The sequence below is a fragment of the Loxodonta africana genome, chromosome 10 (genome assembly GCF_030014295.1).
Source record: "Loxodonta africana isolate mLoxAfr1 chromosome 10, mLoxAfr1.hap2, whole genome shotgun sequence".
Classification (NCBI taxonomy): domain Eukaryota; kingdom Metazoa; phylum Chordata; class Mammalia; order Proboscidea; family Elephantidae; genus Loxodonta; species Loxodonta africana.
The window spans coordinates 13525238-13541449 of NC_087351.1; the positions used below are offsets into that span (position 1 = coordinate 13525238).

At 48.9% G+C, this 16212-nt stretch overlaps 1 protein-coding gene across 1 annotated transcript in view; it reads left to right on the top strand.

Moving 5' to 3' along the window:
* Positions 1-14689, top strand: part of PLA2G4E (phospholipase A2 group IVE) — a 41137-nt gene extending 26448 nt beyond the window's left edge. The window contains exons 13-20 of the mRNA XM_023558710.2: positions 2965-3187; positions 4430-4544; positions 5054-5191; positions 7332-7439; positions 8017-8220; positions 9099-9265; positions 11419-11602; positions 12094-14689. Of these exons, the coding sequence (XP_023414478.2) occupies positions 2965-3187; positions 4430-4544; positions 5054-5191; positions 7332-7439; positions 8017-8220; positions 9099-9265; positions 11419-11602; positions 12094-12314 (1360 nt within the window). The 3' untranslated portion in view covers positions 12315-14689. The remainder of the gene's footprint in view (positions 1-2964; positions 3188-4429; positions 4545-5053; positions 5192-7331; positions 7440-8016; positions 8221-9098; positions 9266-11418; positions 11603-12093) is intronic.
* Positions 14690-16212: the final 1523 nt, after the last annotated feature.

Consider the following 16212-nt stretch of genomic DNA (forward strand, 5'->3'; position numbering starts at 1 on the left):
CCCAAGGGCTCCTGTTACCATGCCCACCTGTCAGGGGGCCGGGGGCTTCAGCCCAGGTGGGACAAACGGAGTGGCTGACAGTTATCATGCATTGACTCTGTGCCAAGCACAGTGGTGACTGCCGCCTATGAATCGTCATTCTTCCTCACAACGACCTGTGAAGACAGTGTTAAGTTTATGCTTCTTTTATAGCTGAGGACACAAAGGTACAGAGAAGCAAACTAATGTGCCCAGAGTCACTCAGCTAATAAGTGGTAGAGCTGGGATTTGAACACAGGCCATTAGACACTAGGGCCCATGTTCATAACCTCCACATTAAACAGATGCCTATGGTGGGTAGGGCGTAACCTGCCTCCATCAGGGCCCAGGGGCACCTGCATCCTCCTGGCCTACTGCAGGGTCAGGCAGGAGATGGGGAGTGACTCAGGGCTGGCCAGGCTGAGGGTAGGAGGGTGGAGGGAAGCCCAGGGAAGTATTCTTTTTTTTTTTTTTTAATTAAACTTTAGATGAAGGTTTACAGAACGAACTAGCTTCTCATCAAACAGTTAGTATACACATTGTTGTATGACATTGGTTAACAACCCCACGACATGTCAACATTCTCCCTTCTCAACCCTGGGTTCCCTATTACCAGCTTTTCTGTTCCCTCCTACCTGCCACAGGGCTAGTACGCCCCATTAGTCTTGTTTTGTTCCTTGGGACTGTTCAATCTTTGGCTGAAGAGTGAACCTCAGGAGTGGCCTCATTACTGAGGTAAAAAGGTGTCTGAGGGCCGTACTCTCAGGGTCTCTCCAGTCTCTGTCAGTCCAGCAAGCCTGGTCTTTCTTTTTGAGTTAGAATTTTGTTGTACATTTTTCTCCTTCTCTGTCTGGGACCCTCTATTGTGATCCCTGTCAGAGCAGTCAGTGGTGGTAGCCAGACACCATCTAGTTGTACTGGACTCAGTCTGGTGGAAGCCATGATAGATGTAGTCCATTAGTCCTTTGGACTAATTTTTCCCTTCTGTCTTTAGTTTTCTTCATTCTTCCTTGCTCCTGAAGTAGTGAGAACAATGGAATATCCTCACAGGCTTTTAAGACCCCAGGTACTACTCACCAAGGTAGAATGTAGAACATATTCTTTAGAAACTCTGTTATGCTAATTGAGCTAGATATTCCATGAGACCATGGTCACCACAGTCCTCAGCCCAGCAACTTGGTCCCTCAGGGAGTTTGGATGTATCTATGGAGCTACCATGACCTTGCCTTGTACAGGTTGTGCTGGCTTCCCCAGTATTGTGTACTGTCTTATCCTTCACCAAAGTTACCACTTATCTATTGTCTATTAACTGTTTTTCCAACCCGACCCCTCCCCTCCATCATAACCATCAAATATTGGGTTTTTTTGTATTTAAATCTTTTCATGAGTTTTTACAGTAGTGGTCTCATACAATATTTGTCCTTTTGTGATTGACTTATTTCACTCAGCATAATGTCCTCCAGATGCATCCATGTTATGAGTTGCTTCACAGGTTCATTGTTGTTCTTTAGTGTTGTGTCTAACATTTTCTATGTTCCTCTTACTCTTCTGTGCTCAGTTCCTTTTGTTTGTGGATTTCTTTTTCATTTCTTTTGTTTTTGTAGATTCTATTTTTATTGAGACTTTATGTTTTTTTGTCTTTATTTTGATGAGAGGTTTGTTAACTTTCTTTGTGGTTACCTTGAAATGTACCCTTATCTTCCTAGGTTTGAACCAGTCTTTTGTTACTTGGTATTGCCTCGCCTTCCTGTCCATCAGAAAGTTCAGTACTATATTGTTTATTCCCCCTTTTATTGTTTTGACATTGTTGTCATTTACAGATTAAAGTACCTGTTCCCTGTTACAATTGTTTTGGTTTTGGATAGTCCTTGAGAGTTCATTTCCTAGGTTGGTATTTGGCTGGTATGATCTTGCACCCTAGATTCAGGCTGTGGTCTGATGTTGATTGTTCTCAGACTGAAGGTCTCCAGGGAAGTATTCTTACAGAAATAATAGCTTTTGAAGACTTCTGAAAGTATGAAAGTAACAAAGTGAACCTCATGAGAGCAGGGTGTTTTTTCTTGAAGGAATCTCTTGATTGTCCAAGCCCCACCTTCACCAACCAGAAATAAGTCCTGTGAAGGAAGAAGCTGCTTAGGCAAATAGGTGGCCAAGACAAGTTATACTGTGGTGGGTGGTGGGGTTCTCAGGCACAGGTGCTGAATGAAAAGGGCCCCTTTCCTGTCCTGACATAAATGGAGAAAAGCCAAACCCAGGCAGAGGGGCAGAGAGAGGCAAACTCCCAGGGCTGGGGGCCCTCCATCTTCATTTCACTTTTTCCTACTCCCCACATATAATTAAGAAGAAGAAGGGAAAATAAACCTTTAGCCAGCATCCGTATTTATGGGAATTGGTGTGGCAAAGTAGGAAGAGTCCAGGATGTGGAATCAGGAATCCTGATACGGAATCATGTAAGCCTGGATTCAAATGCTCCACGACACAGCACTTATCTTGTGCCAGGCACTGTTCTAGCCACTTTACATTACATTAGCTCATTTAACCTTCTCAATAATGCCATGAGGTGGGTACTATTATCATAATTCTCCCCATTCCACAGATGTGGAAACTGAGGTGAAGAGAAGTTAAGTAACTTGCCCAAGATCACACAGCTAATGAGTAGCAGAGGCTAGTTTTGACCCTGGGAAGGTCTGGGTCCAGAATCCTCACACTTAACCAATATGCTATACCTGGCACACAGTAGGAATTCAAGAATTATAGCAACTGTTGTTATGAGTCATAACATTCATTCCTCACCCACCAAGCCTCTGCCTCACTCCCTTTCCTCCCAGCTCCTCTCCTGCCACATCAGGGCTTCCACCGACCTGCCCACATTCTCTCCCACCAGGGACCAGGGTTGATTGGACCAGGGCTGGACCAGCCCTATCAACTGTGCCTGTTTCTCTCCAGGACCATGGCTACCTTGTACCAAGACCCCGAATGGTCCTCCAAAAACCTGGAGCCTGCTGTCTTCGAGGCCCGGAGGCATGTAGTCAAGGACAAGCTACCAGCTCTGTTCCCAGACCAGCTCCTTAAATACAAGGAGGAACTCCGGCAGCGTAGCCAGGAAGGCTACAGGGTCACCTTTAATGACTTCTGGGGCCTGCTGATCGAGGCCTGTCTGGGAGACAAGGTAGGTGCTCGGCTTCTTCAGGAAGGTCTGACTCAAATTGCAGCAGAAGGGAATTAGGTTAGACCTGCAGATGTGTCCTGAGTCTGAAAGCACCGTTAGGTGCCCAAATGCGTGATGGAGGAAGACGGCGGGATTGTCTTCCCGACCCTTCAGAGCATGTCTAGGGTCCTCATGTTGGGGGTAGCTTAAGTGCAAACCTGCATGGAGGAAGGGTGTCCCCTGAGAACAGATGCCAAGATGGCTTTAAACATGTAAAAATTCTATTAGGGGAAACCTGCGAGAGAAAATGGGGCAGGATCTGGGGAAAGCTGCAGAGCCGTCAGACCAAGTGAGGGGAAAGTCTGACCCCAGGAGACCTCTGCTCTTCCCCTGCGGCCTAGGCCACAGCCTCTTGCTCAGGACCCTGGGCAGTAAGTGTGGGCTGGGCTCTTCCACAAGTCTGCAATTTCCTCCACTTTCAGGACCACCGGCTCCATGTTGCCCAGACCTCTGGGCCCTGTCATGACAGGCACCTCATTTGCCATTCAAAGGTGGCCCAAGGTTCAGCCCTCCACATGTGTTTACCATACTGCATAGGTCCCACGGCCTCGCACACTTGGGTAACCACGGGCAGTCGTCCAGCAGGCAGCTGTTTGGCCTGGGGTCAGAGCCTGGGCCTCTGAGAACTCAATTCTGCCTCATCTTCACTGGCTGCTTCGCTTTGGGAATGGCCTGTGGCCAGGCTGAGCTGCAGGGCTCCCCACTGTGATTACACAGCACAGTGCTCTAAAGCACAAGCAATTAGAGGGACCTCGGATGCCATCTAGTGCTCTGGTTTCCAAGCCTTTTGTTAAAAAAATAAACTTTGAAGGAGTTTTATGAGGGAGTCCAACACGCCAAGCAGATAGAAATGGAGCTGATCCGGCTGACTGGGTAGAAGATATTGGGGATGAAGAGGGGCCTTCCCACCACAACCCCTTCATCTCTGCCCTCTGAGACCCCAAGGGGAGCCCTGGGACTCTGAAAGGCAGAGCCTATAGCCAGGGGACCAAGGCTGTGTGTCTGGGGTGGTGGATAGCCCAGCGATTCATTCTGTGGGTACATTTGAGAGTGAATTTGTACAGCCAAGGCTCACTTAGCACCCGAGTGGGCTCAGAGGCCAGGGTGGGGCTGCGGGGATCCAGACCATTCCCTTATCCTGAGCTGCCCCCCACCTCCACTGTTCGCCTGCTGCTTCTTGGTAACCATTTCCCTCCTCCACAGAGAAACGAATGCAAACTGTCAGAGCAGCGAGCCGCTCTGTGCCGAGGCCAGAACCCCCTGCCCATCTACCTCACCATCAATGTCAAGGATGATGTAAGCAACCAAGACTTCAGAGGTAACACTGCTGGCTAGTGACTAATGATGGGGTCCCTTCTCAGCAGGCAAAAGCACACAGTACCTCCAGATCTCCCAGGCCCTCCACGCCTTCACCAACCTCCACACCAAAAGGCAGTGGCCACAGCTGAAGAAGTCAGCAGCCCTGCCACATGGGGCAGGGCAGGGTCCAGGGACTTCCCTGAGCATGTGTTTCCCCATGCATGGGCTGGGGAAAACGAAAGTCATGAAGGGAACTCAAGCTGCATGAAGGGAAGGAGGGCTCTAGAGACCTGCCCTGCTTCAGGGTCAGTATTGGTCCCCATTTACTGGGCTTTGAGGAGCAAATTAGCCCTGCAAGGTACAAAGCTGTCATGCAGAGCAGACAATACTCTGTGAGCCCTGGGGGAGGGAGAAGAGGTAGTGCAGCCTCCCTGTCCCAGGCTTTCCAAGGCAGCAAGGAGGGAGGGCAGCTGTCCCTGGTTGGCACCCTGGATGGGGACTGACACCCTGACCTGCTGCTTCACACAGAGTGGTGTGAGTTCTCCCCCTACGAGGTGGGCCTGCAGAAGTACGGGGCCTTCGTCCCCACCGAGCTCTTCGGCTCCGAGTTCTTCATGGGGCGGCTGACGAAGAGGATCCCTGAGTCGCAAATGTGCTACATGCTAGGTGACTAATGGCTAGGGGACTCCCCTGGGCACCCTGTCCCATGCTGGGCAGGCGCCACCTTTGAGTTAGAGAACTGGCAGGGAGACACACTCAATTTCCCCAAGGTCTTGTCCCAGGTGCTGGGGCTGGTTTGGGTTAGCCCTTGGGCATGGAACCCTCTAGACTTGCCAGCATCAACTAATACCAGGTGAAGTTCCCAAACCCAGCCCCAGACAGGCCTCCAGAACTACCCCAATCTCCCTGCTTTGGGCCCAGAAGGACCTAGCAGGGGCTCCCAAGTCACTAGGAACCAGAGAAGAGTTTCCCAACATCCTCGTCTCCAGTGGTCAGCCTGGGGTAGGCTCAGAACTGGACTAGGAGTTGTAGGCTAAGATGGAAGCTTCTGTAACTCCCACCTCCACCCCCTCTGCCTCCAGGCAGCAGTGTGCTTATGTCCAGGGACCCACTCAGCCCCTGGGATCCGAGGAGCCAGAGGGGATCACTGGGTGAAGGGCAGAATCAATGGGGAAGCTGGGCCCAGCTCCCTGCCCCGTGCTCCCTGATCCTGAAGCCAGATCCCCTGAGTGTAGGGACACGAACTATGTCTGTCAAAGGACAGCCTCAAAAAAGCAGACCCATCTCTACAGCCTTATTTAAACCTATGCCCTTATTTAAACTAGTTGTCCTGCACCCCTCACCCTCCATCTAAGGAGTCTTGGTGGCACAATGGTTAAGTGCTTGCCTACTAACTGAAAAGTCAGCAGTTCAAATCCACCAGCAGCTCCATGGGAGAAAAAACCTGGAGATCTGCTTTAGTAAAGATTACGGCCTTGGAAACCCTATGGGGCAGTTCTACTCTGTCCTATAGGGTCGCTATGAGTCAGAATCAACTTGACAGCACATAACATCAACCCTCCATCTATCTCACTCCAACCCATCCTAGGAAGTCCAGCTTAAACCCCACTTTCTCCATGAAGCCCACCTGAAGGCCCCCAGCCCACAGTGGCCCGTCCTTCCTCTGACCACCTCTGTATGCATCCCCTCCACTCACTGAGAGGTTAGTTCAGAGATCTGTAGTTAAGATACTTGGGCTTGACCCCTGGCTCCTAATTTATTAGCTGTGTGAGGTTGGCAAAACCTCAAGCCAATCTCTCTGGGCCTCAATTTTCTTACCTGTAAATTGAGCATAAGAGCAAACCCTACCTTTTAGAGGATCAAATGGGTCCATGTATGCCATAGCTCTTATATAAGGGTTATTATTAATGTTACCTTTTAAAATCATGATAATAAGAAGCCAAAAAAACTCCAAACGAGTTGCTATCAAGTCAATTCCGACTCACAGCGTCCCTATAGGACAGATTAGAACTGCCCAGTAGGGTTTCCAAGGAGCAAGTGATGAATTTGAACTGCTGACTTTTTCGTCAGCAGCCGAGTTCTTAACTGCTGCACCACCAGGGATCCATGATATAAGAGATAGCATTACTTTGTTGAGTGCTCACCATGTGTTTTGCCTTAAACGAGTGGTGGAGTCAGGACTTGAACTCAAAGCCCACTCTTTGTCCACATTAAGTCCCTGCTAAGGCTGTGCTTTATACATCTTTGTGTCCTCTCCCAACCATGGGCTGCCAAAAGAACAAACATATCTGTCTCGGAAGAAGTACAGACAGAATGCCTCTTAAAAGCAAGAATGGCAAGAGTGCGTCTCATGTACTTTGGACATGTTATCAGGAGGGATCAGTCCCTGGAGAAGGACATCATGCTTGGTAAAGTAGAGGGTCAGCAAAAAAGAGAAAGACCCGCAACGAGATGGACTGACACAGTGGCTGCAGCAATGGGCTCAAACATAGCAGCGATTGTGAGGATGGTGCAGGACCGGGCAGTGTTTCATTCTGTCCTATAGAGTGTCACCATGAGTCAGAGCCAGCTCAATGCCCCCTAACAACAACAACCCTCTCCCAGCACTGAGGAGAAGGAGGAGAAGTGCTGAGGCCAGGGATCAGCCGTCATCTGTGTGGAGCTGGCAGTCTCCGTCTCTCCCACCCTCTGAGCAGCCCGACTTGAAGGGGAAGCAAGGCTAAGACAGAACCAGTCAGTGTGCAGGTAGGGCCCGGGGCTCTTGGACAACTCCTGTCTCAGCTCTCACCCCGGCCCACCTCCCTAGGTTTGTGGAGCAGCATCTTCTCCCTGAACCTGCTGGATGCCTGGAACCTGTCCCATACCTCGGAGGAGTTTTTCCACAGGTGGACGAGAGAGAGAGTGCATGATATTGGTGGGTGACCCACTGGCTGCCCCTCCTGGTTGGGCGATGGAGAAGTGGGGGGGATCATGAACTGAGAGGACCAGTCCAACCTGCCGTATTTCAACATAGACCCTGCAGCCCACAGAGATGGGAAGGCAGGTAGGGCTAGAGAGTCTTACCTGCCCAGAGGGGAGTGGTTGTAGGCAGAGACACCTGTCCCAGGGCTAACTGCAAGCCCGTGGGCCCAGCTCTGGTTTGATGGGGGAAGTGTGGAGCCAATGTGAAACAGAGGTGACAGAGCTGGCAGGGTGCCCAGGAGAGCTAAGAAGAGTGGGGATCAATGAGCACAGTGGAAGGTCTCTCTTCTAGATGCCCCATCTTCCCTGGGATTCCTCCTTGCCTACCTCCCCTCTCTCCTCCTCCCCACTACTGGTCCCCTGTTCTGTGTCTCACACTTGGGTCCTGCCGGCTCCAAGGCCAGGAAAGGTGTGAACTAAACTCACAACTGGGATGCCACCCCATCCCCTAATCAGGACAGCCAGCTAGTGCTTTACTGGTCAATCTGGGGACCCCAACTCTTGTGACCCATCCCTTCTCTCCCCTGCAGAAGACGAGCCGCTCCTGCCTGAAATCCCCAAATGTGACGCCAACGCCCTGGAGACCACGGTGGTGATCCCAGGGTCATGGCTGTCCAACACTTTCCGCGACATCCTCACCCATCGGTCCTTTGTGTCTGAGTTCCACAACTTCCTGAGGGGGCTGCAGCTGCACACCGACTACCTCCAGAACGGCCAGTTCTCCAAGTGGAAAGGTAACCTCACCCTGGGCTGCTCCCCCAGGGCTGCTCTGGTTGGAGGAGGGAGAAGGGGCTGTCCAGACTGCCAGAAAGAAAGGCCTAGAGCTCCTCAGACCACGGTAATTGGGTCGGGTGCAGACCGACCCAGTTAACATGGTCTGGGGAATGCACCACAGTGTATTCCACATTCGGTGGTGCCTGAACAGGGCATAGGTTTGGCGTCCGGAGCCATATAGGTACTTAATTAATTTGACTGTACAACAACCCCGAGAGGTAGGGTAGGGATGGCCACATTTTACAGACGGCAGAACTGTCTCCATGCTCCAGGGGCACCATTTCCATAGATTTAATGTGTATGGTGCCTCCTGGAGCTTGGCAGGATGACCCAGCTCAAGACCCGCAAGGGATAAGTACGAGAGCCAGGCCTTAAACCACGGTCTCACAGCTTCCGTTTAGCTCCTCGTCCCACCTCACTAACGCTCTGAGGTTCACTCCACCTTCTCTGGTATTTTATTGGCCACAGCCTGCAAAGGGCTGCTTGAGCCTGGCCTGGTAGCCCTCATCCTCACCATCTGGGGCAAACGTTTGTGCCCAGGGTTTGTACTAATTTATAAGACGTTCTTAAACCCACTAAGACTCTGTGGCTGGTCACAGGGGGTTTTCTGTGCATATTCCATATAAGATTTGCTAAAGCCCCAAGATAATGTTATTCTTCATCTTCACACCCAGAGGGGCACCGGGACTCCCAGGAGTGTCCTGGCCAGAAGGAAGAGAGCTGGCAGCCCAGGCTGAGGTGAAGGAGCTCCGTGGGGCACTTCATCCCTACCAGGTGCCTGTGACCCGCTGAGAGCAGGGCCTGGGGCATGTGGATAACTGGAAGTCTTGGCTTTCAGACACAGTTCTCGACGGCTTCCCAAACCAGCTGACGGAGTCCGTGAACCACTTGTGCCTGCTGGACACTGCGTTCTTTGTCAACTCCTGCTACCCACCCCTTCTACGGCCAGAGAGGAAAGCTGACCTCATCATCCACCTCAATTACTGTGCCGGGTCCCAGACCAAGGCAAGTGTGGCAAAGACAGGCTTTACCCTTAGTAAGAGCGCTAGGGGCCATGAGACTCGGGCGGTTTCAGCAGCTGTGACACAGGAGTGCTTGCGTGCGTGTGCTCCCATAGGCTGCAAGACTGCGCATCAGAGAAACCCCAGCCACGGCACTGACGTGCCATCATAACACCCAGACTTCAGAGGGGGCAGCCAGCTGGCCGTTACACAGTGGGGCCTGGGGTTTACGTACACTCAATCAGCACGTTTCAATTTTATTCTCGGAGCTGAGCTTCTACCACATTTAGCAATTCTCCAGAAAACTGCAAAAAAAAAAAAAAAAAAAAAGTTTAAAAAAATAACCTTAACAGAGCCCAGTCATTTCTAATGCTTTCTACCAGTTCAAATAATCACACACTCACCCATACACATGCCCAGGGAGCACCATCCTCGTAATTTCTCTAATGAACCAGGACCAGAGGTTTTTATTTATTTTTTAATGTACTTTTGAAATGTTCTAGCCCCTTTTAAGGGAAAGAAACCATTTTTTTTGGTCCAATTTAGAATAGTTCTACCCTGAAGCCCAGGAAAGGGGGCGTACAGACAGGTGATAAGGACCACAGCAGTGGTGATGATATAAGTTTGTAAGCCATTCTGACCCAGCGCACTTTCCCACACCATCATCTCATTTGATCATTGAGGTAAACAGCACAACAGCTATGACCCCATGTTACGTAGATGAGGAAACTGGCACAGAGAGGGTAAGTGGCCTGCAGAAGGTCACACAGCTAAGTGAGAAGTGCAATAGGGGCAGAACTAAGAGGCTTCTGACACTCTCAGTCCAGTGCTTTCTGTTAAATCAAATCTCTAAAGACACACTTTCAATGTCCTTTCCAGCCCTGTGCCACTTGAAGTCCATTTCAAAGTCCATGCATGTCTCACAGGGACAGCCCGCCACGGCTGTACACAGCCCGGCCCCAGCCACCCTCCCAGCCTGCCGTCTGTATCCGCCCAGGTCTGTGTTTGCGTGAACGATTGTGGAAAGGGCTCGTGCCCATTTCATTGGAGGACGGAGCTTGAAGGAGGACCTGCACCAACCTGCTGCCTCAGACACTTTGTCCTGACCCGGCTTTATTCTAAAAAATACCGCAAATAGGCAAAATGTCTGGAGAGCTGAGCTGTTAGCTGGGGAAATCAGGAAGCTGGATCTAAGAGCCTATGTTTCTCCTCCCTCACCTGGATACTCACACACGTCTTCCAGTGTTTCTCTTCCCTCACCTGGATACTCACACACGTCCTCCTGCATTTCTCCTCCCTCACCCGGATACTCACACATGCCCTCCTGTGTTTCTCCTCCCTCACCAGGATACTTACACACTGTCCTCCTGTGTTTCTCCTCCCTCACCTGGATACTCCCACATGTCTTCCTGTGTTTCTCCTCCCTCATCCAGATACTCACACACTGTCCTCCTGTGTTTCTCCTTCCTCACCAGGATACTCACCCATGCCCTCCTGTGTTTCTCCTCCCTCACCCAGATACTCATATATGTCCCCCTGTGTTTCTCCTTCCTTATCCGGATACTCACACATGTCCTCCTGTATTTCTCTTCCCTCACCCGGGTACTCACACATGTCCTCCTGTGTTTCTCCTCCCTCACCAGGATACTCGCACATGTCCTCCTGTGTTTCTCCTCCCTCACCCGGATACTCACACACGTCCTCCTGTGTTTCTCCTCCCTCACCCGGATACTCACACACGTCCTCCTGTGTTTCTCCCTCTTCACCCGGATACTCACACATGTCCTCCTGTGTTTCTCCCTCTTCACCCGGATACTCACACATGTCCTCCTGTGTTTCTCCCTCTTCACCCAGATACTCACACATGTCCTCCTGTGTTTCTCCTCCCTCACCCGGATACTCACACATGTCCTCCTGTGTTTCTCCCTCTTTACCCGGATACTCACACATGTCTTTCTCCCTCACCCGGATACTCACACATGTCCTCCTGTGTTTCTCCCTCTTCACCCGGATACTCTCACATGTCCTCCTGTGTTTCTCCCTCTTCACCCGGATACTCCCACATGTCCTCCTGTGTTTCTCCTCCCTCACCCGGATACTCACACATGTCCTCCTCCCTCACCCGGATACTCACACATGTCCCCTGTGATGTTCTAGCCCATGAAGCAAACCTGTGAGTACTGCACCGTGCAGAACATCCCCTTCCCCAGATATGAGCTGCAAGAAGACGACGACCATCTCAAGGAATGCTACCTGATGGAGAACCCCCAGGACCCCGAAGCCCCCATTGTGGCTTTCTTCCCGCTCATCAATGGCACCTTCCAAAAGTACAAGGCCCCAGGTAAGCTGCCTCCACCCAGGGTCCCCAGCACCTGCTGGCCTTGAAACAAGAGTCCTGTCTTTAGACTTGTGAAGTCTTCCCATAGCCTGCCTTCTAATAGCCTGCCTTGGCTCTAATAGCCTGCGTGCTAATAGCCTGCCTTAGTTCCAGTAGCTCACCTCAGCTCTAGTCCAGCCAGCCTTGGCTTTGGCAAGCAAAAGAAGACAGTCCTCTTGTGGTGACAAATTGCACCCTACCCTTTTATTCATTCAACATTTATTGACATCCAGCTACGTGCCAGGCACTGTGTTTGGCACTGGGGTAATCCTAAGAGGGATAAGATGCGTCCCTGCCCTGAAGAGCTTGGGGGTGTTGTGTGTGCACATGTGTGTGAGCGGGTGTGCAGCTATGTGTGTCTGTGTGTGCAGAGTGGGCCTCTGGGAGAGAAACAGAAACAGGTCATTACAACCTAACATAGTCAGGATCTACAGCAAGTCCCTGTCACCTCCCAGGTGTGGAGCGAAGCCCTGAAGAGCTGGAGCATGGCCAGGTTGACATTTATGGTCCCAAAACTCCCTACGCCACCAAGGAGCTGACATACACAGAAGCCGCCTTTGACAAGCTGGTGAAGCTGTCTGAGTACAACATCCTGAACAACAGCGACAAGCTCCTTCAGGCCCTGCGACTGGCGGTGGAGAAGAAGAAACGCCTGAAGGGCCAGTGTCCCTCCTGAGCCCAGGGGAGCCTCGAGGATCCTGAGTCTGCTTCTGACGTCAGAGGCATGGGGCCCATCAGGGTCGGGCAGCCTGCAGCCCATCTGCTGTCTGGCAAACGGTGCAGATAGGCTGGCCTGGGCTTTTCATCAAAAAATTAAAACTTAAAATGAAATGTTGAGGGAGACAAAGACAGAGACAAAGGGAAAAACAAGGGGGAATGTATTGGGATTTTATATTCACTGGAGATTTTTTTTAACTCTTCCCTGCAGGGAAGGGAGTCTGATAGCCACCAAACCCACTGCTGTTGAGTCAATTCCGACTCATAGTGACCCTATAGGACAGAATAGAACTGCCCCACGGGGTTTCCAAGGCTGTAACCTTTACCAAAGCAGACTGCCCCATCTTTCTCCCCCAGAGTATCTGGTGGGTTCAAACCACCGACCTTTCGGTTAGCAGCCAAGCACCTTAACCAATGCACAACTAGGGCTCCTTCTGATAGCCACAGGCTCTCACAGATACTTAGGGTGAGGAGAGTTCAATCCCGGCCTGAGGAAGAGGCTGGTTCCCCAGAAACCTCGGACTCAGAGCTGGAGCGGGAGGCCCACATGGCCCTCCTGTGTGCTTTCTCTCTGCCTCCTGACACGGAGCAATGCACTAGAGGGCCTGAGAAGCACTCTGGGTTTCTCTGGAAAAACAATTTTTTTTTTTTTTTAATTTAAGGAGATTGTACTCCTGTAATTTTTATAGGCAATCATATTTTGTGGTTTTTATTTTTTATGAGTCAGGATATCAATAGGAAGCATGATGCTGGCAAATCTAGATGGAGCACTAGAGACACCCCGGTCTCTTCAACAATAAAGCCAGACAGGTGACCAGGTCTCAGAGACGCCCCTCCAGCTACTCACCCAGGACCAGTGATTTACATGATTCCCACCAAGTTGGATGCCAGTTCGAAGCATCCAGCTTCAATCGAATGCCCAAGTCTGCAGCTCAGGTTCACTGAACGAGCATCTGGGATGTAGCTCAGAGAGCTTTGGGTAAATGGACTCAGGCACCAGGGTATAGTGCGCAATGCTGCCAGGGCCAACCACTCCAAAAGGCCAATGTTCACTGACAAACCTGCTCCAGGAGCACTCCTCAGTTCTCTTACCTCTCTGGTTTCCAGATGAGATTATTTATTTTTAAATGTGATTCTTCTCATTTATCATGGAAACACTGTGGCCAGCATGCCCTAACTCTTGGTGAGTCACCCAGAGAGAAGGAGCAACCCAGAAAGGACTAAGTTAACCATCTGAGAAAGAAGCCCACCTTTGGAGATAATTTCCAGATGAATGGCTGGGAAAGACCTGGGTTACAGAGAATCAATGCATACAATAAAATCAGTACAATACTTTCCAAAACAATACACAATACATACAGACACAATACATACCATCACGGTAACAGGTCTACCATCAGGCTGGAAAGTTAACTAAACAAAGTTGTAACCTAAGCTGTTGAGATGTCGAAGCTGGTGGAAGGCATAACCAGAAAGGCACGTGGTCCCTTTGAACCCAGTAAGCCTGGAAGTCCTGGCCCTCTGTGGAGAGCCACCATGCTCCTAAAGCAGTCCTTTGGTTGTCAGAAGATGAGTGGTGACAAGTGCCAAAAATATTTTTAAAAAATGAAATAAAATAAAAGGCCTCTGATTTACATTCTTGCTACCCAAAGTATGGTGGGAAGCTGGTTACAAATGCAGAGACTCAGGCCTTCACCCCAGCCATACTGAATCAGAACCTGCATTTTAAGGAGAATGCCCATCTCTCTTACCCCTCCCAGGTGATTCCTATGCCCGTTAAGATTCGAGAGGTATAGATTTATGCTACTCTCCCCATAAGTTCAGTTAGCAGGAACCAATCAACTCGCTTGAGCCACTGTTAAACTATGCTTCAAAACTGCAAAACCGGTTCACATCCAGGTCATGCTCACCTGGGACACACACCCCCAGCCCCCCCGAGAGCATCCAGCTGCCTCCACTTTGGCATCTTTCCAATAGCAACAGTCTCAAATTATCAGAGTAAGCCAAACAACAAGAGCTGTTTGCTGTAAGGTATAGGCAGCTACACCTCAGATTCGTCAAAGTATGTAAAATGGCATTTATAAAACCATGGTATTATTATATGAGCATAGAATAAAATGGCTGGTCATATGGGTAAAACGCTTTTGACACTGCTTCTTTCATTATCAGATGTTGCAAAACACCTGCCCTCATCCATGTTCATCTTCCCACTCAGCTTCCTACTCGTCATTTCCAGAGGGTTAGTTCTAAAGGATCACTATCACCCCATCCTTCCTCTCTGCAGAAGTCTTCATTTTTTACTGCAGGGGTCCCCACTTCTTGTGAGGAGACACTCCTCCTTTTTTTTTTTTTTATTGTGGTGAAATACATATCACCCTTTACCATTTCAACCATGTTAGCATGTACAATTCAGTGATATTAATTAGATTCCCCATGTTATCTGACCATCACCACTATTCATTTCCAACTTTTTTCATAACTTTTAACAGAAACTCAGTTCCCCTTAAGCAATAACCTCCTCTTTCCCCTCCCAGCCACCCCTAGTAACCACTAATAAACTGTAGTCTCTATACATTTGCCTGTTCTTGACACTTTCTATAAAGGGGATCATACAATACTTATCTTTTTGTGACTGACTTATTTCACTCAGCATAATGTTGTTGAGTTTCATCCATGTCATAGCAAGTATTAGAACTTCATTTCTCTTTATGGCTGAACAACATTCCACTGTACATATATGTCAGATTTTATACATTCATCTGTTGATGGATTCCACCTTTTGGCTATTGTGAATAACGCCACAATGAATATTGGTGTACAAATATCTGTTTGAGTTCCTGCTTTCAGTTCTTTTGGATATATACCTAGGAGCAGAATTGTTAGATTATATGGTAGTTCTATGTTTAACTTTTTTAAGGAAGTGCTGTTCTCCACACTTACACCATTTTACAATCCCACTAGCAATGGATGACCAAAAAAAAAAAAAAAAAAAAAAAACCGACATCAAAGAACCCATTGCCATCGAGTCAATTCTGACTCACAGTGATCCTATAGGACAGGGTAAAACTGCCCCATAGGGTTTCCAAGGAGCAGTTGGTGGATTTGAAGTGCTGACATTTTGGTTAGCAGCCTGAGCTCTTAACCACTGTACCACCAGGGCTCCAGCAATGGAAATTCCAATTTCTCCAAATCCTTGTTAACACTGTTGTTTTCCATTTGTCAGACAGTAGTCATCCTTTTGGGGGTGAATGGTATCTCATTGTGGTTTTGATTTGCATTTCCCTAATCACTAATGACAATGAGCATTTTTTCACACACTTATTGGCCATTTATATATTTTCTTTGGAGAAATGTCTATTCAAGTTCTTTGCCCATTTTTTAATTGGATTCTTTCTTTTTGTTGTTGAGTTGTAGGAGTTCTTTGTGTATTCTAGATATTAAGCTTTTATCAGGTAAAATGGCTATCAAATATTTTCTCCAGCTCTGTAAGTTGTCTCTTTACTTTGCTGGTAAAGCCCTTTGGTGCACAAAAGTTTTAATTTTGATAAAATCTAATTTGTCTAGTTTGTCTTTTGTTGCTCATGATTTTGGTGTCATAGATAAGAATCCATGGCTGAAAATTAGGACCCAAAACATTGCTCCTATGTTTTGTTCTAAGAGTTTTGTAGTTTTAGTTCTTACATGTAAGTCTTTGATCCATTTTGAGTTAATTTTTGTATATGGTGTGAGGTATGGGTCCAACTTCAGTCCTTTGCAGGTGTAGATACAGTTATCCCAGCACCACTTATTAAAGAGACTATTCTTTCCCCATTGAATGGACTTAACAGCATTGTCAAAAATCAGCTATGGGTTTAATT